This window comes from Mauremys reevesii, linkage group 6, assembly GCF_016161935.1.
Source record: "Mauremys reevesii isolate NIE-2019 linkage group 6, ASM1616193v1, whole genome shotgun sequence".
In the NCBI taxonomy this organism is placed as follows: domain Eukaryota; kingdom Metazoa; phylum Chordata; order Testudines; family Geoemydidae; genus Mauremys; species Mauremys reevesii.
Window position 1 is genome coordinate 45,207,464 of NC_052628.1, and position 19,056 is coordinate 45,226,519.

The following is a 19,056-nucleotide window of genomic DNA, read 5'->3' on the forward strand; positions in this document are numbered from 1 at the left end:
TGTGTGTGTGTGAGAGAGAGAGAGAGAGAGAGAGAGAGGAAAGAACAGGCAAAAGGAAGAGAAGAGGAAGTTTGAGAGACAGAGAAATGAAGAAATTTATCAGCAAGGGCTAGAGAGAGGAAGGGGGAGCACAGTGAAACTTTCCCCTCCACTAGTGCCTGCTAGCAGGGTGTCCAGCTGTGCAAGCATTTAGCCTAGAGGGAAACAATGAATGACACGCAAGGAAATACTGTTCTCTAATCACTGGTCTGAATTATTTTCTGCTCACTTTGCACTTAAGCATTATGTTAACAGGGTGAGTCATTTGAGTTTTAATTACTTTATTGCCACATTTTCATAAATGTGTGTGTGGTTTGTGTGTAAATTCTACAGCTGTGCGTGCAAATTAGTTGTGTGCACTTTTGCATGCACAGTTATGAAAACTGGCCCTTCTTGTTATAATACACTGAAGAGAAATTACTCCTGTGGTCTTAAGCAGTAAGTCAACCGAATAGTCAATGTTAGAGTGGATTTATTGGGCTCTGTTAGTATCTATGCTCTAGTTTCATAACACATTTCTGGATTCTGACCTCTCTTCCAGTCTGGCATTAGTGGGCTTTGCCTCTCTCTCTGAACATACAGAACATACACAGTTCAGATTTGCACAGGAGCTCTGGGACTAAGGGCATGTCTATACTACAATCTTACACAGGGCTGGCTCCAGCTCTTTTGCTGCCCCAAGCGGCGAAGGGGAAAAAAAATCCCCGATTGAGCTGCCGCCGAAGCGCTGTGGCCAAAGACCCGGACGTGCTGCCCCAGTCACGGACGGACATGCCACCCCTTTCTATTGGCCGCCCCAGGCACCTGCTTCCTTCGCTGGTGCCTGGAGCCGGCCCTGATCTTATGTCAACCTATGTTAGGTTGACTAACAGCCACCGCAGTAATTACTCCTTCTGTCAGTGGTGCATGTCCTCACCACGAGCGCTTCCACTGACTGAAGAGGAGCAGTGTCGGGGGCTGAGAGCCTGGGCTTTCAGCTCCACACAGGTCCACGCTCCTCTAGGAGCCCAGTTGCCCCATGGGCTTCTTGCCTATCTGCTTCCAGCCAGGAGCAGGGAGAAAGCCACCCAGGGCTTCTTGCCTCTGGCAGGGAGATCTCTGCCTGGAATCCAGCTGCCATGTTCCTGGTGGGGAGCTGGGACCCCAGCGGCATGGTTCCTAGGGGGGAGCAGAGACCTAGCAGCAGCCTGGCTGGGGAGCTAGGAGCCATCTTTCTTGTCAGTTTCACAGCTCACAGCTCTCCTACACCGACATAAGCCTTACGCCTCTCATAGAGGTGGAGTTACTATGTCGGTGTAGTAGGGCATTTACCTTGGCAGGAACAACGCTGTAGTGTAGACACTGACAGTTACGTTTACATAAGCAGCCTTATGTAGACCTAACTCTGTAGTGTAGACCAAGTCTAAGCATACTTCTTCCACCACTGCCAGAATGTCTGTCTCCAGCATTGCCCAGAAAGCAATTTATTGCTCCTGCCTAACCCTTATTCATCTCAGGATTTTAGCTTTTTTGCTGGGCAGTAGCAAGTTCTGTCCCTAAAATCTTCTCCAGCTCTCCAAATCCAGAAGAAAATTATCCTGCTTTCTCAAGGTCAGTCACCAATCCCATAATTAGGGTGTTCATCTGGGACCTGCGAAACACAGGTTAAATTTTCTGCCCTTCCACAAGCTTCCTGTGTGATCTCGGGTAAGTCATTTAGTTTCCCTTTGCCTCAGTTTCCTATCTGTAAAATGGGGATACTTCCTTACCCCACAGGAATGTGGCGAGGAAGACTATAGTAAAGATTGTGAGGTCCTTGGATAATACAGTAATGAGAATGGTATAAGTACATTACATGGATAGAAGTTCCAGCTAACACTGGGTAAGGCAGGCTGTGTCTGCACTACGCACCTTTTAGCAACTTAGCTGTGTTGCTACAGCCGTGCTGCTAAAAGGCGCACAATGTAGCCGCTGTTTGTCGTCAGGAGAGCGCTCTCCTGCTGACAAAAAACTTCCACCCCACAATGAGCCGGGTTAGTGTTATCGGCAGGAGAGTGCTCCTGCCAGCAAAGCGCTGTTCACACCAGTGCTTGTTGTCAGCAAAAATTTTGTCTTTTTAGGGTTTTTTTTTTGAACACCTCTGAACGACAAAAGTTTTGTCTTTCACTTACCAGTGTAGACAAAGCCTAAGAATTCTCAATGTTTCTGGCTGAGTGAGGGTCTGCAGGTTGACAGCATCTTTGGAAGCATTCCCCTAATGTGTGGCTTTAGAGAGGGTTTCACTGCGGATTGAGTACTCCTTTAACTTAATTCTCCTTCACCATTAGGTGAACAGGGGAGGCAGAGATCGAACTGGGTCAGTGACAGAATTACCTGCAAACTGTGAATTTAGGAAGTGCTCTGCTAGTGACGAGAAGAGGATGTGACCTAGTCCAAGAACTAAACTGCCTCTTGGATATGTGGAGAGAGAGAAAAACAAAACCGCAATAGTGCTGAAGTGAGGGAGGGAGGAGTAAGTCCCAGAAAGGAAATCATTAAGTTACATATTTTCTAATACTTAAAAATAATTTTTCTACACACGCTTATTGGATAATGAGTAAAATTGGACAGAATTACTATGGCATTAATCATGACATTAACCTTTTAAAAATAACTTAAGAAATAGCATGTTAACAAGACACTCTATTATTGGACCTTGATTTTAGAAAGTCAGCTGGTTATTCACTGAAGCAGTGAAAATGAAAAAAATAAATGGAAGGCTTTGGAACAAACTTGTATTTAGAGGAATGTTTGGGGCGCAATAACTGGTCTTGGTAAATTCCATTACTGGGAATTTTAAAACTCTAGTGGTATTTTAACACTAGTGATAGGTATTTCTGTGTACACCACAGAGAAGCATATATGAGGAGAGAGGAGTGGAAAATAAAATATTAGAAGAAAAAGTATCTGAAAAGTTTTACCTCTAGGTGGCAGAGTTACTGCTTTGGTATGGAGCTGATCCGTTATTCAAAAATGAGACAGGGAAGTGTGCCTTTGATGAAGCTACTGACCAGCGTATGAAGAAACTGCTTGCAAGTTATATAACTAAATCTAGAAGAGGTTCATCATCAGGTAGGAATGAGCTATTCTGGCATATTCATTACTATTAGATAGAGAACAACAGAAATCCCATTGTCCCTTACTTATAGCCAACACTTCTATGGACTTGGCTCACTTGATATACTAGCACAGTGGTTCTCAACCTTTCCAGACTACTGCACCCCTTTTAGGAGTGTGATTTGTCTTGTGTACCCCCAAGGTTCATCTCAATTAAAACTACTTGCTTACAAAATCAGACATAAAAATACAAAAGTGTCACACCACATTATTACCGAAAAATTGCTTACTTTCTCATTTTTACCATATAATTATAAAATAAATCAAATGGAATATAAATATTGTGCTTACATTTCAGTGTACAGTATATAGATCAGTATAAACAAGTCATATGAAATTTTAGTTTGTACTGACATTGCTAGTGCATTTTATGTCGCCTGTTGTAAAACTAGGCAAAAATCTAGATGAGTTGATGTACCCCCTGGAAGACCTCTGGGTATCCCTGGTTGAGAACCACTGTACTAGTGGCCTTGGAGCAGAGTCCTCTTGTTGGTTGTCTTCATTAACATGCATGCATGAGATGAAATAAAATGACAACTAAGACATGCTCAGAGTTTATCATTTGTGTATATTTGAACAGTATATAGACTAAAAATTTTTTAGTAAAGCTAATGTTAAAAATATTATAAAATGCATAGGCTGAGAAAAGTGTGTCTGTACATCTGGGTATAGTGTTTAAAAACAAACGTATTTGTGGATAATCTAAAGTCATAAGATACATATAGTGCATAATCAGCAATAACCCCAATTTAGGTGAAAGAATTTAATGATACAGTTTAAATATTTAGCATCCATGCATTCGGATACATTACTCATGAAAAAAGTTATACAGAGAGTTGGTGGCGGAAAGCAAAATATATCAATGAATGAAGATTGTCCCTTGTAATTGAGAATTTAGGATAAGTTGTCCATTTAGAGAAAAAAAGAATTAATCAGGAAAGTATTTTAGTTACTTTCCCAACTGCGCTTCTCATCGACACTCCATTTCATCCCTCCTGATATTGCCGATGTCCAGTGATGTGTTCTATATAGATGTCCCTCAACCACCTGACGGTGTCCAACACCATAAGTTGCCGCATCAGCCAAGCATAGTGTTAACCGACTCCACATTCTCTTAGCACTCACTTGTTACCAGGGTCCCATGTGCCCAGGGCTCTGATGATCAGCGTGTGAGTTTGGACCTCATAGACCCTAGCTCTCAGAGTGTCAGCCAGAGGGGTGTATTTCTCCAGCTTTTGAGATCGAGCATCATGGAAAGCTGGTATCCTGTTTTCGAAGGGCACTGTGACGTCCACCATGATGATCTTCTTCCTGTCCTCATTGATGACGACAATGGCTGGTCGCATTTGGCTGTCAGTTCCGGGGATGGCGGAGTTCACGGCTACCTTCCCCACAGGTAGAATCATAGAATATTAGGGTTGGAAGAGACCTCAGGAAGTCATCTAGTCCAATCCTCTGCTCAAAGCAGGACCAACATCAACTAAATCATCCTAGCCACAGCTTTGTCAAGCCGGGCCTTAAAAACCTCTAAGGATGGAGATTCCACCACCTCCCTGGGTAACCCATTCCAGTGCTTCACCACACTCCTAGTGAAATAGTGTTTCCTAATATCCAACCTAGACCGCCTCCCCTGCAACTTGAGAGCATTGCTTCTTGTTCTGTCATCTACCACCACTGAGAACAGCCTAGCTCCATCCTCTTTGGAACCCCCTTCAGGTAGTTGAAGGCTGCTATCAAATCCCCCCTCACTCTTCTCTTCTGCAGACTAAATAAGTCCAGTTCCCTCAGCCTCTCCTCATAAGTCATATGCCCCAGCCCCCTAATCATTTTTGTTGCCTTCTGCTGGACTTAACAGTCTGTAATTGCTGGGGTCACCTCTAGAGCCCTTTTTAAATATTGGCATTACATTAGCTATATTCCAGTCATTGGGTACAGAAGCCATTTAAAGGACAGGTTACAAACCCTAGTTAATAGTTCCGCAACTTCACATTTGAGTTCTTTCAGAACTCTTGGGTGAATGCCATCTGGTCCTGGTGACTTGTTACTGTTAAGTTTATCAGTTAATTCCAAAATCTCCTCTAGTGACAGCTCAATCTGTGACAATTCCTCAGATTTGTCACCTACAAAAGCCAGCTCAGGTTTGGGAATTTCCCTAACATCCTCAGCTGTGAAGACTGAAGCAAAGAATCCATTTAGTTTCTCTGCAATGACTTTATCATCTTTAAGTGCTTCTTTTGTACATTTTTACACTTAATTTGGCAGTGTTTATGCTCCTTTCTATTTACCTCACTAGGATTTGAGTTCCACTTTTTAAAAGATGCATTTTTAATCTCTCACTGCTTCTTTTACATAGTTGTTAAGCCACAGTGGCTCTTTTTTAGTTCTTTTACTGTGTTTTTTAATTTGGGGTATACATTTAAGTTGGGCCTCTATTATGGTGTCTGAAAAGCATCCATGCAGCTTGCAGGGATTTCACTTTAGTCACTGTACCTTTTAATTTCTGTTAAACTAACCCCCTCATTTTTGCATAGTTCCCCTTTCTGAAATTAAATGCCACAGTGTTGTCTTCTTCTCACCACAGGGATGTTAAATGTTATTATATTATGGTCACTATTTCCAAGAGGTCCTGTTATAGTTACCGCTTGGACCAGCTCCTGCGCTCCACTCAAGACTAAATCAAGAATTGCCTCTCCCCTTGTGGGTTCCCGCACCAGCTGTTCCAAGAAGCAGTCATTTAAAGTATCGAGAAATTTTGTCTCTGCATTTCATCCTGAGGTGACATGTTCCCAGTCAATATGGGAATAATTGAAATCCCCCACTATTATTGAGTTCTTAATTTTGATAGCCTCTCTAATTTCCCTTAGCATTTCATCATCACTATCACTGTCCTGGTCAGATGGTTGATAATAGATCCCTAATGTTATATTCTTATTAGAGCATGAAATTGCTATCCATAGAGATTCTATGAAACGTGGATTCACTTAAGATTTTTACTTCATTTGATTCTACATTTTCTTTCACATATAGTACCACTTCCCCACCCCCTCACGCACAATCTGTTCTGTCCTTCTGATATATTTTGTACCCCGGAATGATTGTGTCCCATTGACCTGTTAATGTATGTGTCTATCAGGTCCTTTACACTGACCTAAGTCACCTCTAATGTCGACTTCTGTAATCCAGCTCTGCGAGAGGCGTAGCATTTAATTAGATTTTCATGGGTTGACTGTGAGGTAGTGCAGACGCAGTGTTGTGTAATTCGACTTAATTGGCCTCCAAGTGGTGTCCCACAATGCTCATCTGTACCACTCTGGAGATCATTCTGAACTCTGCTGCACTGCAGCTAGGTGCACAGGAAGCAGTCCCTCCCCTGCTAAAGCCCCAGGAATTTTTGATTTCCCATTTCCTGTTTGATCAGCATTGGGAGCGTGCCAGCTTGAGCACAACTGATCATGGAGACTACACACCCCAAACACGCTCCAGCCTGGTCTTCACAGGAGGTGGTGGATCTCATCTCTGTGTGGGGAGAAGAGTCTGTGCAGTCAGAGCTCTAATCCAGCAGAAGAAACACTGACATCTGTGCAAAGATCGCTCATGGAATAGGAGAGAAGGGCTACACAAGGGACACACAACAGTGCTGTGTGAAAATAAAAGGACTTCGCCAAGTGTACCAGAAGGCAAGGGAGGTGAACAGTCATTCTGGTGCTGAACCCCACACATGCAGGTTGTACAATGAGCTGCATGCAATTCTTGAGGATGACCCCTAGCACCCCCACAAGCAACATGGACACCTAACAGGTGTGTGAGTCTAAGAACAACAAGAAGGATGATATGGTGGATGAAAAAGAGGAGGAGGAGAATGGGAGACAGGAGAGTGGTGGATCCATTCTCCCCGAGAGCCAGGAAATATTTTTAACCCTGGAGTCCTGTGAGTCGCAGGACATCAAGGTGGCCGACCGTGATGCCGGGGAAGGCACCTCTGGTGAGTATACAGTTACAATCAAAGTCCAGTGAAACTTTAGTGAGTGCATACATTCAGTGGTATTGCATGCTTACTGTGAAGAAAAAGCGAGGTGCTGTGGTTCTCTGCTTACAAGAGGCCACTCCAGCTATGCAGAGAGTGGCCTCCAGAAAAGACTGTTTATGTAGACTGGGATAGCCCAGAAATCCTCCATGGATAGCTCTAGGAAACTTTCATGGAGATACTCTGCAATCCTTTGCAGAAAGTTTCTGGGCAGGGCAGTCTTATTTCTTCCACCATGGTAGGATACATTCCCAAGCAACTCCTGAATTAATTCTACTGGCATCATTGCAGTACACAACATAGCAGCATAAGGACCGGATCTATACAGCATCTCCTTCCTTTCTACCTCTGTTACCCTCAGGAGACTGATATCACATAGGGTCGCCTCGGAGAAATGGGGGAAGTTCTCATTAAAAGTGCTCTTACAAGGAAAAAAAGGGCATGTAGAAACCCCACCCCCCCATACTGGATCGCCAAACCATGCAGCCGGTAATGTGCCTTTATTGTGCTCAGCACAAGTCAGCAAGTAGTTTAAAGTGACTGATAGGGGACTGGGGCCCCACATGAGAGATTCCGCAATTTGGGAGTGAAAACATTCCTCCCTACCCAGTTTGTAAACAGCTTCCCGTGATGCTATGGGGAAGGGCCATTGTTTGACTAGCTACCTCTGCTCCTGACATGAGCCTGTCATAAACTTCATTAAAAGTGCGGTCACCCATGGCCCAGGGGGCCTACTCACCATGGCTGGAGAAGCAAAACTGCACGGTGAACAGTTACAGATTCTGATTATGTTGTGGCCTGCACCTAATGTAATAAGGGATTGTTTCTTTTTATGAAAATGGCCTTGCTATGGAAACATTTTATTCATGTACAATGGCTCCTTTATTTTTTCCCATGACTAACAGCTGGAAATGTGTCCTTCAGCATGTCATCAACACCAGAAAGAAGTCTTTCGCTGATTAGAAGGAGGAGAAAGGGAATGCGTGAGGACATGTTCACCGAGAGAATGAACGCCTCTAGGACAGCTGACACAAAGCTGAGAGTGTGGAGGATTTCACTGTCTGAGAAGTTAGACATGGACATGGAGAGCAGGAAAGCTTCCAATGAGCAAGAGCGTGCAGCACCGGATAAGATGCTTCAGATTATGAGGGACCAAGCAGACATGTTGAGGCATCTGGTTGAACTGCAGGAACAGAAGCAGAAAGGTAGAGTCCCTCTGAAGACCCTGGTGGACAGCCAGCCAGCATTGCCTGACACAGAATCACCATCCTCCAAGTGTTCCATGAGGCATGGGTGAAAAGTCCATTATCCCTTGTACTTAACTCTGCCCACAGGATTGGAGAACTAGGAAGGTTAATGGGTAGTCCTCTCTTCATGATTTTCTTCAAGGATAAAAAGATATGAACTTGGGATGCTGGCACAGCAATATTTAAAATATCCTCCAATTTCCACATTAATCAAGCTATCTGCCTTCCTGTGTACTTTTCAAAGCCTCGCCACCCTAGAGGGGAAGCTGCCCTCCATACCTTGGACATTAGAAGGGCTTTAACCTTCTATTTGGACAGAAGTAAACCATTCAGAAACTCTCCCACACTGTTTACTTCAGTTGCAGACAGATCCAAAGGATCTTCATTTTCCACCCAAAGACTTTCAAAGTGGGCTTCATGTTATATTCTTGTTCATCATCAAACTGCTAATATTTAGCCCCCTTCAAGAGTAATGACCCATTCAGCAATATCCCAAGCTGTCTCCATGGCTATGAATTTTTTTCCAAATACCTGAAATTTTCAGTGTACACTTTTTCCAAACACTACATGCTGATAAATGACACTAGATCAGATGTGACTGTTGCTATGGCAGTCCTTTCTTCAGTGTTGGGATCCAGTTCCAAAGCCCCCTCCACCTTCAGGTGATACTGCTTGGAAGTCACCTGAAGTGGAGCACCCATAGGGATGCTACTCAAAGAAGAAGGAGAGGTTACTCTGCTTGTGCAATGTGACATACCAGGGTAAAATCCAGACCAGTGGGGGGCTGTGTTACCCCTGCTCTGCAACCTTGGGTGCCTTAGTGAAGTAGCTCCCACCTGGGCCACTCACAAACAGCCTTCTGGCATGCAAGTCACACCCTGAGTGTCTGTGTGTAACTGCAGCCTGCCAGCCACACTTGGGTTACATTCTGTCTCTCACCAGCCTTGGTTATACTGCAGGGTGACCAAACATAGAAATACATGTTCTGTACTGCCCAATATCTCTTAGACAGTACAAATATTTTAAATCCATTATTCCATTAAGGGAATAATATGCCAGTTTACTATCTCAAATAGTTATTCAGACCCTTCAATTTAAATACACATAAGAACATATGAACATAAGAATGGCCGTACCGGGTCAGACCAAAGGTCCATCCAGCCCAGTATCTGTCTACCGACAGTGGCCAATGCCAGGTGCCCCAGAGGGAGTGAACCTAACAGGCAATGATCAAGTGATCTCTCTCCTGCCATCCATCTCCATCCTCTGACGAACAGAGGCTAGGGACACCATTCTTACCCATTCTAGCTAATAGCCATTTATGGACTTAGCCACCATGAATTTATCCAGTCCCCTTTTAAACATTGTTATAGTCCTAGCCTTCACAACCTCCTCAGGTAAGGAGTTCCACAAGTTGACTGTGTGCTGCGTGAAGAAGAACTTTCTTTTATTTGTTTTAAGCCTGCTGCCTATTAATTTCATTTGGTGACCCCTAGTTCTTGTATTATGGGAATAAGTAAATAACTTTTCCTTATCCACTTTCTCAACATCACTCATGATTTTATATACCTCTATCATATCCCCCCTTAGTCTCCTCTTTTCCAAGCTGAAGAGTCCTAGCCTCTTTAATCTTTCCTCGTATGGGACCCTCTCTAAACCCCTAATCATTTTAGTTGCCCTTTTCTGAACCTTTTCTAGTGCTAGAATATCTTTTTTGAGGTGAGGAGACCACATCTGTACACAGTATTCGAGATGTGGGCGTACCATAGATTTATATAAGGGCAATAATATATTCTCAGTCTTATTTTCTATGCCCTTTTTAATGATTCCTAACATCCTGTTGCTTTTTTGACCGCCTCTGCACACTGCGTGGACATCTTCAGAGAACTATCCACGATGACTCCAAGATCTTTTTCCTGACTCGTTGTAGCTAATTTAGCCCCATCATGTTGTATGTATAGTTGGGGTTATTTTTTCCCATGTGCATTACTTTACATTTATCCACATTAAATTTCATTTGCCATTTTGTTGCCCAATCACTTAGTTTTGTGAGATCTTTTTGAAGTTCTTCACAATCTGCTTTGGTCTTAACTATCTTGAGTAGTTTAGTATCATCTGCAAACTTTGCCACCTCACTGTTTACCCCTTTCTCCAGATCATTTATGAATAAATTGAATAGGATTGGTCCTAGGACTGACCCTTGGGGAACACCACTAGTTACCTCTCTCCATTCTGAGAATTTACCATTAATTCCTACCCTTTGTTCCCTGTCCTTTAACCAGTTCTCAATCCATGAAAGGACCTTCCCTTTTATCCCATGACAGCTTAATTTACGTAAGAGCCTTTGGTGAGGGACCTTGTCAAAGGCTTTCTGGAAATCTAAGTACACTATGTCCACCGGATCCCTCTTGTCCACATGTTTGTTGACCCTTCAAAGAACTCTAATAGATTAGTAAGACACGATTTCCCTTTACAGAAACCATGTTGACTATTTCTCAACAGTTTATGTTTTTCTATGTGTCTGACAATTTTATTCTTAACTATTGTTTCAACTAATTTGCCCGGTACCGACGTTAGACTTACCGGTCTGTAATTTCCGGGATCACCCCTAGAGCCCTTTTAAAATATTGGCGTTACATTAGCTAACTTCCAGTCATTGGGTACCGAAGCCAATTTAAAGGACAGGTTACAAACCTTAGTTAATAGTTCCGCAACTTCACATTTGAGTTCTTTCAGAACTCTTGGGTGAATGCCATCTGGTCCCGGTGACTTGTTAATGTTGAGTTTGTCAATTAATTCCAAAACCTCCTCTAGTGACACTTCAATCTGTGACAGTTCCTCAGATTTGTCACCTACAAAAGCCAGCTCAGGTTTGGGAATCTCCCTAACATCCTCAGCCGTGAAGACTGAAGCAAAGAATCCATTTAGTTTCTCCGCAATGACTTCATCGTCTTTAAGCGCTCCTTTTGTATTTTGGTCGTCAAGGGGCCTCACTGGTTGTTTAGCAGGCTTCCTGCTTCTGATGTACTTAAAAAACATTTTGTTATTACCTTTAGAGTTTTTAGCTAGCCGTTCTTCAAACTCCTCTTTGGCTTTTCTTATTACACTCTTGCACTTAAGTTGGCAGTGTTTGTGCTCCTTTCTATTTGCCTCACTAGGATTTGACTTCCACTTTTTAAAGGAAGTCTTTTTATTTCTCACTGCTTCTTTTACATGGTTGTTACTTTTACACTGGGTTAGATAAACCAGTAAAACACGTTTATTAACTACAAAGAGAGATTTTAAGTGAATACAAGTAATGAGGCATAAAAGTCAGAAATGGTTACAAGAAAAATAAAGATAAAATGTTTACTAATGTCTAACCTAACAAACTATATTAGATTCAAGCAAAGTTTCTTACCATATGCTTCACCAGATTACTGCCAAAAGTTTCAGGTCAGGACCCCTCTCCCAGAGTCCAACATCTGCTTCCTTTTTCTCTTCATGTGTAATGAATGTGATAGGCAGGGAGAAAGAGAGAGGGATGTCTTGGGATGTTTGTCTCTCCTTTTTATAGTTTCAGTCCCCCTCTTGAAAAACATTTCCAGCTGGACACTAGGAGACAAAGAATCTATGTGGAAGGATGTTCCCTGCTGTTTTTCCCCACCTTTTTGAACTTCCTTTGTTTTTCCTTCCTGCTTGATGACTCTGTTTACTGCTTAAATGCAAATTAAGCAGAGCACACATTTCTTTGTTTAGGATAGACCTGTTTGCCGGCCATCTGTTGAGCAGAGCTGTGGGGTTTGGAACATGTGTTAATAACACTATCCAGGGGAATCTTATAACTTCATATATAATGTTACCACACATATTTTACCAGGACAATACTGATCAGCAAATTATGAGTTTTCAAATGATACCTTACAAGGCAGCTTTGTACTTTATACAAAGATTATTACAGTAGTGTGTAGGGTGTGAATACAGGGGTGTATTCTGTCATATGCAGTAACTGGAATTCTCTGAGATGTATGTCCCTACAGGTGCTCTAATACCCATCCTCCTTCCCCTCTGCTTTGGAGTTCTGTCTTATAGGACTTCATGGTAGAGAAGGAACTGAGGCCGTTTTGCCCATGCAACTCTATATATCCTTGGCACAGGGCATGAGGATATCTGGAGCACATGCATGGGCTAAACAGGCACTACTTCAGAAAATCTCAGCTCTAAGACTCATGGAGTGCAACCACACCTGAAGTGGAGCACCCATAGGGACACCCATCTTGAAGAACTCCAGTTACTGCACTAGGTGAGTAACCTCTCATTCTGTGTCTCAGTCAGGTATTGAGTTTCAGTGTAGGATATCTTAGTGCAAAGTTTCATGATGCTTGTGGGCCATGGAGACATGGTCGTCACCATGAAAATTCTTCAGTTACTTGAACTTTATTGAAACCAGTTTCATAGCCAATAAGTAGTCACTGTTATGTGGTTTGAATTTCAAATTTTTTGAACACATGAGAATTTTTACACTCTCCATGTTTTCTGTATAAAGAATTCCTTCTTTACGTTTTTCTGTCCTGTTGTATGACTAATTAGTAACCGATAGAAGGTGAATGTGTGTCTTTTATTCCTCTCCTGATTAACTTTACATGTGCCTTAGGAGAAAGCTCCCAGCTCTAGAAGGACTGTTTTTAACTGTTGATAAAGCTATAAATACTGGAATGTAAGATCACAGTGGTTATATGCTATGGATTTTAGTGCCTGATTTATTTACATAAATACCTAGAGCCAGATCCTGGCCCCTATTCCAGCCCACTTATGCCACTCTGGCAACACAAAGGGGTGGCCAGAAAGCTAATTTAAACAACCAGCCAGCAATTAAACTGATTCAGGGGCAATCCCTGGCAGGTGTAGAGCTGATGAGTTGCCTTTTACACCATCCCATTTCCTTCCTCTGCCCAGTGTACAAAGCATGCTGGGGGTGGAAGGGGCATGACTTGAGCAACTTGTGAACCAGCTATCACTGGCTTCAGAATGGCCTCTAAAGGGCCAGCGCAGCATGTGTAACTTAGAGAAGCCTTGTGGCTACTCTTAAATTTCACTGAGGGTCAGACAGGCTACCAACCTCCTCAGGAATCAGGATGCTTAAAGCCACATTTACTCCTTCTTCTCCTCAACTGTACCAAGCAGACTTCTGGTACAACTGGAGATCTGAGCTCATGATTTTAATGTCTAACTTTTTTGCTCCTTATGGGTTTTTTTGTTATTTCCAGATAGCAAATAGCTGTTAGGTTTCACTACGAGCTAGACTCTGAGCATAGGATGCTGTGCCTGTAAAACAGAGAATTGTAATTTTCTTTTGATATTGATCCTTTCAATCTCTCGTTTTCCTTTCAGCTAAAAAGGATGTAGAGAGTACATTAAATGCTCAAAGAATAAATGACACAAACCAGCATCAGGTAACTTTTTCTTTTTAAGGAACAATCATTGTCATTTGGTGGTGAACAGTCATGCATCTGCTATTCTACAATAAAGTATAGTAGAAAGGTAGAGCATTTCTGAAATGCTCTTCAGAAACAGTACATACTAAACATTTCATGACTAATAATATTTTTAGCATATAATGAGGTGTGGAAAGACCTTTTTTCTTACTTGCTATAATTTTATGTGTTATGGTAAATGTCTGTGTACTTTACCTTGGTAGAGACTATCATTCTCAGAAATACTGTATTGGAATATAAGTGTTTTCATTTTTTCTATGTTTAACTTACATCCTAAAACACTGTTTTATATTTTATTGATGATAAGCATTCACCAAACAGAGTATCATAAATACAAAAATAGACCCTTTATTTGGAAAACATGTTTTTGATAGTGTCATTGATGCTTTCAACTTTTAGTTTAGTTTTTGTTGTGTTTCTGCTCCAAGCAGATCATCAGATGTGAAATAATCACCAAGATAAGTCCAGTTGAGTTCTACCATATTTTGTGACTTGTAGCATTGACTATACAGTTGAAGCAGCAACCTAGAATGAAATATTACAAAGCAATCTACCAGAAAATTAAATTAATCATGTTTTGTTTTTGTAGTTGGAAGTACATTCAGATAGCACAGTTCACAATTCTGGTGTTGGTAATAATAATATATCAAAGCAAGGATTTGTCAACTTTGAACAAAGTAGCAAAGAGAATTCAATAAGAAATGCCAAAGGTTCCATCTCCAGAGTATTTGAGGATCAAAGATTGTTGAATGAAAAAAACTCAAAAGATACAAGACTGGTTCCAACACAGACAAAGAAATCAGCAGGGACTGTAGAAAAGATTGTATCTATCGAGAATGTCAGTGAGTACAGGACAATTGTGTCTCCTTCAGATACATCTAGAGACAAAACAAGAAGCAGAAGCCACAAAACATATGACCCTCATGTTGGACATAACACTGGGTTCACAGTTAATACCTCTTTCTCAAAAAGAATAACTAGGTCCTGTGTACATCATAATTATAGTTCAGATAATATTTGTGAAGTAGGGGAAAAGCCCAGCATACCCAAACAGGCAGAAATGCAAAAAGAACATGACTTCTGTAATAGTGATACTCCAGTTTCAGAAGAAAGGGAGAAGACTTATGGAAGCAACAACAAACCTTCAATAATAATGACAGACCAGGTAACTAGTTTACTGTGCACTGAATCCTCAATTCCTGTAGTAAAAGCATCTATAGAGCAGTCTGAGAATGTTGAGTTAACAGAACTTGATTCTCACTCAGTACTTTCTTTGTGTGAAGAAATCAGTGTGCCTCTTGTGACTGCAGAGCAATGTTTTATGAATCAGGATAATGAACGCCATTGTCTTAATCACAATAAAGATGGTAGCATGGGTGACAAGAGTCTGACTGCAGCTAAGAGAATAAGTAGTATCCACTTTGTTGAAGAAAATATCATTTACAATGAGAATAATAGACCATCAGACCAGTTTATTTATTCGGAAAACTCCAAAGATCAAATTAACTTTGATATCGATAGAGACAGAATTAATGAGGAGGAACAAAGTTTAAAACACTCTTTACCTCTTTTTGAAGATATTTCTTTACAGGGAAACCGGCTAGAATCAGAAAGCCTAACTACACTTTCACCACAGGGAACTGTAAACCTCACTGATTCAGGCTATACAGTCCTATCTGAACAGTATATTGACAATGAGAATCAAAACATTTATAAAAATGTCTCTAAAGATGTAGATAACTGTACTGTACAAACACTTCAAACAAGTACAGAAACGCTTTCATTGCATGAATTTTCAGCAGCTGTTAATAGAGCTAGTGATTCTGAAAGTCCTGAGAATTTTAGCATCAGGGTGCTAAGGCCTTTTGCTCATCAAACAGATGAGGGAATGAGGATGATGCTAAGCACAGAAGGAAGCACTGGAAGATGTTGCACTGAGAAAATTGAAGATGAAATGAATTCAGAGATTAACACATCTACAGCTTTAAAGCTACATGAAAAAGCAGCATTTCCAGTGAAAAGAAAGAGACAGGACCTTCAGGAAATCAGCTTAGGCACATATTTGTATTCCACTAGTTGTATGAACAAGAATTCACTTCATCCATCTCAGCTGACCCAAGAAACAGAGCAGGAAACTTCCCAAAAATCAGGTGAAAAGTTTTATTTTTTATACAATTTTAGGAATTCTTTGTAGGCATGTTGTAGTTTGTAATAGATCTTTTCGAGCAGCGCAATATGTGCAGCATATACAGTAGCATACACAAATGGCAATGCATGAATTGCATTCCAGAAATATTGCCAGGTGTGCAAAATTAATTGATTGGACATTTTTGCAGCCGAGCCCCTGGTAGTTATTTTGTTACTATCAAAATATAACTATAATATTGATATTGACTAAAGTTATGAAAATGAAGAAATTCTTAAGCACTCTTTGTTAAAGAATTTTTCTTTAAAGAGAAAGCAGACTAAAACCACATTTTCACAGAACAATTTTTGAATCCTTATTGATTCCGTTTTTACAGTTTCATTATATAGTGAACAAAATGTTCATAATGCAAAAATATTTCCAAAGATTTAGATAATTATATCATAGAAGTACTTTGCCTATGCAACATAAAGACTTTGACATTAATTTTCATCAATCAGTTAATAGAGCTAATATTTCTGAAGGTAATGAGAGTCATGGCACAGATATTTTAAGTCCTTTTGTTCAACAAACAGATGAGGGAATGACTGCTGAGAGAAGTGGAGAGCAAAGCACTGGAAGATGTTGCATTGAGAAAAGTGAAGCAGAAAGAACTGCAAAGAATACTCCTCCTATAATGTTACCATTACTTGAAACAGAAACAATCCAAACTAAAAGAATAAGACAAGACCTTCAGGAGACCAGGCAAAATACAGATTTATGTGCCAATAACAGTAATTCACCTAATCTATCACAATTCAGTCAAGCAGCAGAACAGGAAATGTCTGAGAAATCAGGTGAGTTGTTAATAATATTTTATAAAGAAACATTTATTTTTCAAGATTTATAAGAAGGAGACTTTTGGTAATTTATAATGAGTGATTTAGAAAAATAAGCATAGTGTATGAAGCATATATCCTGCCCAACAAATGCCAAGTGTGTGAACCACTGCCAGGGCTTCTAAATGTATTGATAGTTATTATGTAGCAATTGGAGAGTAAGCACTTAAACGATTAATATTTTTACTGACAAAGCTACAAGAATGAACAAAGTTTCAAGCACTTTTTCACAGTGTTGATGCTTACTTCTTTACAGGGAAGAAAGCTGACTTAAAGGGTTTGTCTACATTTACAGTGGCATGTAGAGTAAAGACACTGCATGCCAGCTGAGCTAGCACAGATCTAGCATAGAATCTCGGACAAGGATTCATCTGTCTTCTTTGAATGATTGAAGATATCTTTGTGGGCACACTTGATGGTCTTGCAGGTTGGGCTGAGCAGCAGTTTTGTCCTGTTCAGCTCTCCATTCCACTTGACCACTCGGATAGCCACAGAGGTGTTCTGCAGCTTTTAGGCTGGGAACATGATAACAGCTGTATGCATATACTATATCCTCTTCTCTGGTGATCAAAGCCTACTCCTCTTCATCCACCTCCAGCTGTGTAGAATGCTGCCTGGTCCTCTTGACTCTGGTGGTTATAAACTGTCAGTCCTTTCTGATTTCCACTCTCATTGATTCCCTGATCAACAGTTCCTTTCTTTCTTGAATCTGGGATGGTGATGCTTCCTGAATCTGGTTCCCCAAGTACTCCTCAGCTTCTCTGATGCTCTGCAGTGTCAGTACTTGTTCTTCAAACCATTAATCTTTTCCTTCATCACAGCCATAAACTTGCTCTTTATAGACAGGAAGTCCATTCTGTCTTCAGGCAGGAAAGAAGACATGGCATATCCACTGCAGATCACAGTAACTGTTCTATCACTGGCCATCACTGTAACGAATGTAGAACTGTACCTAGAAAGAAAGCTTCTCACACTGCCTTCAGCAAACTCCTTCCAAAACCCCTGGTTGTCGCTCCTGTTTGATCTGTATTATGAGATATGTATGTGGATGTAAGCAGAGTGAGAATGAGCTCTCCCCTGATATCTGGTGGTGAGCTGTGGAAAAGGACTTCAGGGGCTGATCTCATTTGCAAGGACAGTAGAACTGTACTTGGCATTTTATGACAGAGGGACTCGCCCTCACCTATGTAGCACTCACTAGGCAAGGGACAAGGGTTCCAAACTCCAGTGGATTGAGAGAGGCTGGGGACAGGTATCTGTGCCTGGTAGTGTGGGCCCCTTCTGAGGGCCCAAAACACCACTTTTATCCCTCCTCTCTCCAGTGTGCAATAACAGAGCTAGTTTTGACTCCATTTGGAGTCTTGTTACATGCTACAGTACTGAAATCACTGATACCTAGGTCTAAGCATTAGACCTACTTCGGGCTAGTGGTGCACTGGCACTGAGGCTCCCCTTCTACCAGCTAAAATCACTGAGAGCTGATGTCACTAAAGAGCTGAGATTGCTGAGAGCTATGTTAAGTGTGAGGAGGGGCTGAAGACAAGTTGGTGAGCAGCTAGCAGGACAGCTAGCAGAGAGGAGCGGATAGCGAAGAGCTGTGGCGTGGCAAGCGGAGCGGATGGCAGGGCAGCTTGCGGAGAGAGGCAGCTGGAAGTGAAGACTGCAGCAGAGCCCCATGGAGAGGCGTGGCAATCAACCTGAGCAGCGGAGCATGTGAGAGTGGGGGGAGCTGGGAGGTAAACTCTGCAGAGGAACTTCTGCACTCTGGGGGCTGCACTGACCAAGGTCAGAAACTGTGGGTAGGATGACTGTTGGGTTGCTGGACTTAAGACCCTGAGGGGAAAAGGACACTGCCAAACTTACTTGCGGGTGGGTCTTTTGCTCATGATTTGTGTTATGAATCCTGTTTGTGGTGTTTCCCCAACATAATGCCTCATTGTTTCCCTCCTTTATTAAAAGGCTTTTGCTACACTCAGACTCCGTGCTTGCGAGAGGGGAAGTATTGCCTCGTTGAGGCACCCGGGGGGTGGTGGTGGTATGTAATTGTCCCAGGTCACTGAGCGGGGCTCGAGCTGGTTTTACATTATGTTATTGAAACGGCACCCCTAGATAC

General features: G+C 41.7%; 1 protein-coding gene across 1 annotated transcript in view; it reads left to right on the forward strand.

Moving 5' to 3' along the window:
• Window positions 1-19,056, forward strand: part of ANKRD31 (ankyrin repeat domain 31) — a 135,131-nt gene that overhangs the window by 53,442 nt on the left and 62,633 nt on the right. The window contains exons 13-16 of the mRNA XM_039544026.1: window positions 2,985-3,129; window positions 13,816-13,877; window positions 14,509-16,069; window positions 16,641-16,901. Coding sequence (XP_039399960.1) covers window positions 2,985-3,129; window positions 13,816-13,877; window positions 14,509-16,069; window positions 16,641-16,901 — 2,029 coding nt within the window. The remainder of the gene's footprint in view (window positions 1-2,984; window positions 3,130-13,815; window positions 13,878-14,508; window positions 16,070-16,640; window positions 16,902-19,056) is intronic.